The sequence below is a fragment of the Drosophila takahashii genome, chromosome 3L, assembly GCF_030179915.1.
Source record: "Drosophila takahashii strain IR98-3 E-12201 chromosome 3L, DtakHiC1v2, whole genome shotgun sequence".
NCBI lineage: Eukaryota > Metazoa > Arthropoda > Insecta > Diptera > Drosophilidae > Drosophila > Drosophila takahashii.
Genome location: NC_091680.1, coordinates 10,770,209 through 10,778,447, shown reverse-complemented (window position 1 = coordinate 10,778,447; position 8,239 = coordinate 10,770,209). Strand labels below are relative to the sequence as shown.

Here is an 8,239-nt window from a genome sequence, read left to right as displayed (position 1 = left end):
GAGGGCGGTCACATGCGAATGCTAGGAAGGTGCATCGGCTAAGTTAGCCGAGACACCCTACGGACATTTTAGTGTGGCCATATATCCATGGTATGCGTCTCGGATAGCCCGCGGACATTTTGGGGTGACCATTCCAACTTACCGGGATTTAGCGAATATTTTTGAAAATGGGCGCCAAAATGGCAGTCCGCGCCCCAAATGATAGGCAACACAAATTTAATCTATTGCAATCTCATTATAATTCCAATTCGTTAATTTATTTATTCATGCTTGAATAGCAAGAGGTTATTCTTTTCCCGGGTCTTTAAAGTTTAAACTCCATCATAATCATGATCCCACCCATTAATAAAACTCAGTACAACTTATTTTTTTTTGTAATGATTTCTTAAAAGAAAAGTGTCATGAGATTTTAGTGTAGAATAATTGAGTGTTAAAGAAATATACTCATGTGGCTATCAATTAAAATATGACTTTAATTTTTCCACATGTTGATAAGTGTTAAGAATAGTTCATTCAAATTTAGCATTAAATTCAATTCTCAGCAAATAAGTAAATATTTTTTTTAGGACACTAAAATAATTTGATATGCATAGGTGCTTTGGCATTTTGATATATTTTTAAAGTCGACTTGATATACAGACAGTTATAAGTTTTATTAGTGAATAATGGTGTTTAATCAAATAATTTACAAAGTTTTTTAAATTTTTATGAATGAACAATTTCCATCTGTTTCCCAAGGGCAAATATAGCACCGCCTGGATACTTTATCGTTCATCTTTTCCGAATTCTACTGGAACAGGGAACTGGTTATTCGAAAATATATCTGAAAGCATAGCGAACTTACCTCTCCATAAGCAGTTTTAGGGTGCTACGCTTAAGGATAAGCAGCATAAAAACGAGAATTCCCATACTGCTTTCAATGTAGAGGACCAAAACATAGACCTCCGCAAAAAAGCTGTAGTGCTGCAACAAAGAAAAAATATCCAAGATCCAAAACACGCCCATGATAACAGAGAGCCGCAAAAATATTAGATAACTGAGAAGGAAATTCGAAATGTGTATTAGACCGCTAACCAAATTCTGAAAAGGATATTTCTTACGTCTTAGTATCAAAATTGAAGCATTGTATAGTCCTCTCTTCATCTTGTTTGAACTTTCTCAGTTCGCTCTTAACTTTCCAAATGTGAATGACCGTAAGAATAAACATAATCACATTAAAAAGGGCTAGAATCATTTCTGGTCCCATAAAAAATATCCAATATGAGGGCCCCCGAGCTGTAGACGAAAGGAAATATATGTTTAGGCTTAGTACTCAACCCAACAAAAAGTCGTTCAAAACAAAAAACTTCATATGAAAAACAACCTCAAAAAATTTTGTTTCATATGAAGTTTTTGTTTTGGACGACTTTTTGTTGGGTTGAGTACTAGCCCTTAAGGCTTAGATGAATGTTTCTTCAATTCAAACCTTCCAGCCTGCATTTGTCATAACCAACTAAGGGCAACGAGTTCCATTTATGGAGATCCTCCTCCCAAATTAGATTCACTAAATACATAACTCCTGTTGAAATAGCAGCCATGCTCCAAGCGAAGGTACTGTAGGTAGCAAACGAAGAATCCTCACTTCTATTCGTCAATAATTTCCATAAATGGAAGCTAATGACAGAGAACCACAAAAAGTTGGCTATCATGAAGAAGTGTCTACTGTAACCTGACGAAAAACCACGAATGTTAGTAGTTTGTTCAATAAGGGGCTGTCCATGTATTGCGTAATCGCAACTTCGGTGATTTTTTGACTGGCGGAAAATATCCAATGCAATTGTGTTGAATAACCCAAATGGAATTGGGAATGTCCGAATCAATCTGGGGATATAGACAGAAACGTTCTTTTGGCCAGATTTCATTAGTGTAGTATATTTTTATGGATCCGTTCTAAAGAGCATTTATTAGAAACTTCTATCATGTTTTCAGGTTGCATGACATACATACCTTCAATATTACGTAATCATCCTCATTAAGTCTCAGCATCTCATCGCACTTTTCGAAATGATCCCTCAACCGGAAATACTTGGTAGTCCACCCTACGTTCTGGATTTGGTTTGAGTCCTCTAACGTAACGTCTGCCATTTTTAGAGTAATCTCTTTATTAAAGCCATCGTTACATTTTCCGTTTGCTAACATATTTTTGCGGGGGCAGCAGATTCGGACACAGGGATTCACTTTACAGACACAGGCTCTGAGGTGACTTTTCACAGGTTCTGTGGATCCATCTCTTAACATCCTATAATTATACTCAGCAGTAAGGTTAGAAGGAATTTCGAGGCCCTGATATATGTAAGTATCGTTGACTCTTTTCAAATCCGAAATATCAACGGTATCGAAGTAATCACAGTTGGGGATATCAGCCGTTGAATTCCTAACAGAAGTTAGAATTATAATTACAACGAAGAATTTAAAATGCAAATACATTTTTTATGTAAAAACTTTCAGCACGAAACACTTTTAGTCGACTGAGGGTTTGCCTGTAAAACTGAGCCCTTTATTCTTAGTCCCCAAAAATCAATCTCAACCATTGGCTTTCAAGGGCTTTGATAACAAGTAAATCTTATGGAATTTATCAAAAGCTCCCTTGGGACCCAACATAATCCAGCTGATATCCCGCATACGCCAATAATTCCCTTATCTTATTTAATCTTGAGGCTAGAAATGGGCGCCAAAAATGGGAGTTCAATTGGAGGAACAGTGTGACCATGTGGGGCGATTGGGAAAACACCAAAAAATCTGACAACATGGTCTCACTAAAATGTACGTCGGGTTAGCCGAGACGCGAACCGCGTGGTAGTGAGACCATGTTATCAGAACTTTTGGTGTTTTCGGAATCGCCTCACCTGGTCACACTGTTATTCCAATTGAACTCCCATTTTGGTGTGACCATATTCCCGTGGTTGGTGTCACCGCTAACCCTGCGTACATTTTAGGGAGACCATCAAGTGACATCGATATAAATATTTATTTTTTGTAAAAATATCGATATATTTTTCGCGTGCCTAGCAAAAACCTGTTACCGCTCAAGACCGCCGTGGTAAGCCACCCCCCCTCCCCCCTCGCAGTTCCATGACACTGAGTGGGGCAATAAAAACAAACAGAACGCTTGGCGGCCAACCGAGAGCGCAGCGACCAACTGTAAAAGTGGGCCGCCCGAGAAGAAGAAGCAGCGGCGGCGGCAGCAGCAGGTGACGCCGACTGCGACGCCAGCAGCGGCGGCGGACCTCGAAGATTTCACTTTTCGACGAACAATTCAACGGAGCGGAGCTAAAAACGCGATTTTCTCACCAGCAATTGCCAGTAATTGTGGTTTTCGTAGGCAAAACAAATAATAGGAGGCAACCATGTACCGCGCCAGTGGGTTAAGGATTATGCAACAGCTGCGACGAAGGATTCCCGCCGAGATTCAGGGATTCCAGGTTCCAGCCAAAGTTGCGCCTGCGCTGCAAACTTTCACTTTCCAGCAGCAGCAACAACAACAACAGCAACGCTGGACTTCGACGTCGACGGCCAGTGGAAAGCATTCCAGTGCACAGGTGACGACCCCGCCCCCGCGTCACGACTGGAACAGGGCGGTCAGCGAGGCGGAGCGGATCGTCGGCTATCCCACATCCTTCCTCAGCCTGCGCTGGCTGCTCAGCGACGAGATCGCCAATGTGGCGCTGCACCTGCGCAAACTGGTGGGCAGCGCCCATCCGCTGATGAAGACGGCCAAGTAGGTGATCCTAAAGTCCAGATTATGGCACTCTAAATTTTTAATTATATAGATTTTAAAGAAAATCCTTACTTTAATGAGATGTTAAAAAAAATTTAAAATAGTAAGGTTTTTAAGAAATTTTTGAAAAATGTAAATGTACCTATCCAAAAGGCCATATTATAGCACTCAACATTTTTAATTACCATGTAATTAAGTTAAGCATTTTAAGAAAATTCTTACTTTAATAAGATGTTAAAAAAAATAATTTCGAGATTAGTAAGGTTTATAAGAAATTTTTAAGTGACTTCTGTTAAGCCATGTAAATGGATTATTTATTACTCTAAAATATATTTTTCAATATTTGTTCCGCAAATTACAAAATTTATCAAATCTACAAAAATTAAAACAGATGTATCTGATATATCCTATCTACCTATCTATAAAAAATACCCTAAAACTTTAAAAATCTTTTAAAATGTTAGTAATGAGTTCTTCAGAAGAACTTTACAAGTTTTAATAAGTATGGCAAATATTAGTTTACATTAGTGACCCAGAACAAAGGAAAAATATCTTTTTAATAATTTCTAGATATGATATAATTACTAATCTTAATTTCCCCTTTCAGGCACCTGCTCTACAATGGCAAAAACACGATGCAAGCCTGGGGATTGATTGTGCTCCTGGTGTCCAAGGCCGCAGGACATGCTCCTAGCGTTCCGGATGTTGAGCAGGACAAGAGTGCCGGAGTGCTCCACTCACAAAGAGCTTTGGCCGAGGTCACCGAAATGATAAGGATCTCACATCTGGTGCACAATGTAAGTTGAATTTTTGATAGGGAATTTCATTCGAAAGTGACTCATAAACGTACAAAAAAGAAACCAATCTGCGTCTCTTTATGCAAATCAGTTGCACAGCTTACAAAGCTAACCGAGATTCCTATAACTTTCCATCAATTTATTTGACGGAGCTGTCGAAATTACCATAAATAAAGTTGTTGATGAGGTTTTTTAGTTTTTGAAGTTAAGTGAGGAAGAGCTAAAAACATTTTAGGAATGCTAGGAACCAGTAAGTTAAATTTAACCCTAACTTAACCGAAAGAATAAGTAATAAAGAGCTAAAATAATTTTAACGGCCGTTTTTTTGTCCGTTTGTTAAATTTAAAATAAGGTTAAAACCTTAAAAGCGTATGGAAAATCAGATTTTTAAGAATGCCAAGAACTAATAAATAATAATTAACCCTAACTTAACCGAAAGAATAGTTTATAATAGATTTCCATCTCCTTTTTAGAGCGTGGTCAACCTACAATCGAGCACCCAGGCTGGTCAGGATGGTGAAACCTACGACGACATGTCCTTCGGCAACAAGATCGGTCTTCTGACCGGCGACTACCTCCTGGGCCATTCCAGTGCCGAGTTGGCCAATCTACGCAACCAGGAGGTGGTGGAGCTGATTTCGTCGGCAGTGCGTGACTTTTCGGAATCGGAATTCATCGGGGAGCGCGATGAGCAGAATAATCCGCTGCCCTATAAGCCCGGAACTTTCCAGCGACCATCGCTTAGCGTGGGAGTGGATTTTAACGAGCACGATGTGATGACCCCCATGCCGATTGCCCAGGTTCTTGGCAATCCCGAGGAGGAATGGGAGTGCCGCAACATACTGAATGCCGGCAGTCTGCTGGGCAAATCCTGTCAAGCTTCGCTGAAGCTGGCCGGGCAGAGTGAGGAACTGCAGCGGCATGCGTACCGCTTTGGCAAGCACTTGGCGCTCGCTTGGCAGGCCTGTTTGGATGCCGAACCCTTCCAGTGTCCCCAGCTGCCGCTGGACGTTACTTTCAGTCTGGTTAGTGCTCCGGTTCTCTTCCATTTGGAGCACGATCCCGGGATGTATGGCCAACTGGAGGCTGGCAAGAAGTCGGTGGATAACATCGACTACGACAAGATCCACAAGGCCATTCTGGCGGGACCTGCGTTGGTTAAAACCAAGGAGCTGCAGCGAAAGCACACGGCTGCCGCCTTGGCTGTTCTTCAACATTTCCCCGCAACGGACGCTCGACAGGCGCTGGAGAACATCATTCTGGCCATGCAGGATCTCTGATCGCAATCGGCAATCGTTGATGATTTTACACCGGGTTCAGGGCTTAGTTTAGTTGTATTTATTCCACTGGGTCATTCTTCATTAAAGCGCAGACATTGTTGACTAATCTTAGATGGGAATGTTTTGAAATTATGCACTTTTTTAAAGACAAGGTTTTTGTACTTACTTTTGTAGGTTTTCCAATTACTTGGTGCAAGTACAAAAATTAAAATTAATAAACGTTTTTATAATCCCAAAACATTTATGATTTCTTAATGATAGGGATGTATATTGAAAGATGTAAGTTTTGAAAATTGTTGTTTATTTTCTAGTGATATCTCAACCTAAAGTGACAAAATTTAACTAAATTAGTGAGCTACACTAAGGTATCAATTGAATCTATTAGTTGTATTTATTCCACTGGGTCATTCTTCATTAAAGCGTAGACATTGTTGACTAATCTTAGATGGGAATGTTTTGAAATTATGCACTTCTTAAAGACAAGGTTTTTATACTTACTTTTGTAGGTTTTCCAATTACTTGGTGCAAGTACAAAAATTAACATTAATAAACGTTTTTATAATCCCAAAACGTTTATGATTTCTTAATTGTAGGAGATTAAAAGATGTATATTTCGAAAAAATGGGAATGTTTTTAATTTAGGCACTTTTTAAAGGCACGGTTTTTGTACTTACTTTTGTAAGTTTTCCAATTACTTGGTGCAAGTACAAAAATAAACATTATTAAAAATGTTTTTTTAAACCCAATAATTTCTTAATGATAGGGAAAATATATAAATTCTATAAGATTTTTCTAAATATTTATTTAATTCAATTAATATCTCAACCTAAGGTGACAAAATTTAACTAAATTAGTGAGGTACACTAAGGTATTAATTGTCTAACGACCTGTGATCTTGATCAGAATCAGTTGCTTGCAGCGATCGTACTCGAAATACTGGGGGAAATCCAGAGGCAAGTGCTCCATATTCCAGGGTTTATTCACCGTCTGCCGGATGAGGTATTCGTACATGGGAGCCACCGAATCGCAATCCTCCAAAGTGAACACATAGCGCTTCTCCAGGGCCATGTAAATGGTTTTGTGCCTGCGAGTTTGGCGACCTCGCTCCAGGAGATTATCCACCACCGAGATGAAGGCATCGGTTAGGCTGTCGGAATATATTACATCGGCAGCTAGTATTATATCGCTATTATCTATGGCTTCCACAAGATCCTGAGATTGGTCTTCTCTCGGGGCGAGGAAATCAAACTCCAGGACGGAGATTTTTCCACTGAGGAGCTGGGAATTCCTTTGCACATTGCCACGAATCAGCTTCAGTATGCAGCCCAGATCCACATCCGTGCAGTAGATCCTCCCAGGATTGTGTATACCCGCTGCTATGCTCGTTAGGCCCACGCCAGCGCCCAGTTCCATGAGGGTTTTCCCAGAGAACTCATCCTTCTTCGAGAATAGATAGTCCGCCAGGAGAAGGGCTCCGCGCCACACTTGCAGGCCCACCAAACGCAGTTCTGTGGCCTCGGAATGTTCCAATTCGATCACGCCACGTCGTGGCCTCGCCACCTCAAGGTCACCGTCTTTATCCGTCGTAATCCTCGCCAGCTTCGCCTCGGAATCCGGGTAGACGAACCGGAATCTGGACACCACTTTGCCGCCATCGCGTGTCGTCTGGTAATTGTTCTCGCCGTAGATCTCCGACGTGACCGTGAACATGATCGCGTGGGTTATGTATGCATCGGGCCAAGACCAAGAGCATATAGCGTATATATCTTTAATGTTGCGGTCGGCAGAGACATTTTCCCCGGGCGTCTTTGCACAGTGGTTTCAGATTCGGGTAATATTTGGGGTTTTATTTTGTTTAGTTGGTATTTATTTCGTATTTTATTTTAGTTTCTGTAATTATAATTATATTTTATAATATTTTATTCAAGTTAATTATTAATATTTTAATTTTGGATCATTATATTGAATATTTTTAATTAAACAACCTAATTTTTTACCTACAAGTAAATAAAATCAAATACATTTGTTTTCAAGTAAACATATTTTTAATATTTGCAATTAATATATTTTAATATTTTATTCAAGTTAATTATTAATCTATTTTATTATAAGTCGAATTCTTTAACATTTCTAATATTTAATAACTTTATTGAATATTTTTAAAAATTAAGCAACCTAATTTTTTACCAACAAGTGGATAAAATCAAATATATATTTTTTTCAAGTAAACAAATTTGTTATATTTGCAAATAATAATTATAATTATAATTTTTGTTCAAGCAATTCCACGATTAAAAGGGAAAGATTCTATATCTTATTTTAATATTTTTTTCTATTTCATTTTATTTTTAATAAGATTTATTTTCTATTTCATTTCATTTACAATAAGAATTATTTTCTGTTTT

The 8,239-nt window shown here is 39.0% G+C and overlaps 3 protein-coding genes across 3 annotated transcripts; 1 reads left to right on the top strand and 2 right to left on the bottom strand.

Moving 5' to 3' along the window:
* Nucleotides 1-840: 840 nt before the first annotated feature.
* On the bottom strand, nt 841-2,124 carry LOC108058826 (probable G-protein coupled receptor Mth-like 7). The gene is made up of 5 exons (XM_044394440.1): nt 1,987-2,124; nt 1,778-1,929; nt 1,466-1,593; nt 1,175-1,275; nt 841-1,080 (listed from the first exon to the last, which is right to left on the bottom strand). Exons 1-5 carry the CDS (start codon nt 2,122-2,124, stop codon nt 841-843), a joined length of 759 nt encoding a protein of 252 aa, XP_044250375.1.
* Nucleotides 2,125-3,113: 989 nt separating this feature from the next.
* Nucleotides 3,114-6,404, top strand: Pdss2 (Decaprenyl diphosphate synthase subunit 2). The gene is made up of 3 exons (XM_017143799.3): nt 3,114-3,757; nt 4,365-4,554; nt 5,028-6,404. The coding sequence occupies exons 1-3, from the start codon at nt 3,387-3,389 to the stop codon at nt 5,832-5,834; spliced, it is 1,368 nt and encodes a 455-aa protein (XP_016999288.2). The 5' UTR covers nt 3,114-3,386; the 3' UTR covers nt 5,835-6,404.
* Nucleotides 6,405-6,642: 238 nt separating this feature from the next.
* Nucleotides 6,643-7,639, bottom strand: LOC108058844 (methyltransferase-like protein 22). The gene has a single exon (XM_044394593.2). It carries the CDS (start codon nt 7,542-7,544, stop codon nt 6,714-6,716), a length of 831 nt encoding a protein of 276 aa, XP_044250528.1. The 5' UTR covers nt 7,545-7,639; the 3' UTR covers nt 6,643-6,713.
* Between the last annotated feature and the right edge of the window lie 600 nt (nt 7,640-8,239).

Coding starts and splice junctions, on each gene's coding strand:
- LOC108058826 (XM_044394440.1), bottom strand. CDS start 2,124: ATGGCAGACGTTACGTTAGAGGACTCAAACCAAATCCAGAACGTAGGG. Junction 1,930..1,986: donor ATGATTACGTAATATTGAAG/GTATGTATGTCA, acceptor AATGCTCTTTAG/AACGGATCCATAAAAATATA. Junction 1,276..1,465: donor TGACAAATGCAGGCTGGAAG/GTTTGAATTGAA, acceptor TTTCGTCTACAG/CTCGGGGGCCCTCATATTGG.
- Pdss2 (XM_017143799.3), top strand. CDS start 3,387: ATGTACCGCGCCAGTGGGTTAAGGATTATGCAACAGCTGCGACGAAGG. Junction 3,758..4,364: donor CCGCTGATGAAGACGGCCAA/GTAGGTGATCCT, acceptor TTCCCCTTTCAG/GCACCTGCTCTACAATGGCA. Junction 4,555..5,027: donor TCTCACATCTGGTGCACAAT/GTAAGTTGAATT, acceptor TCTCCTTTTTAG/AGCGTGGTCAACCTACAATC.
- LOC108058844 (XM_044394593.2), bottom strand. CDS start 7,544: ATGTTCACGGTCACGTCGGAGATCTACGGCGAGAACAATTACCAGACG.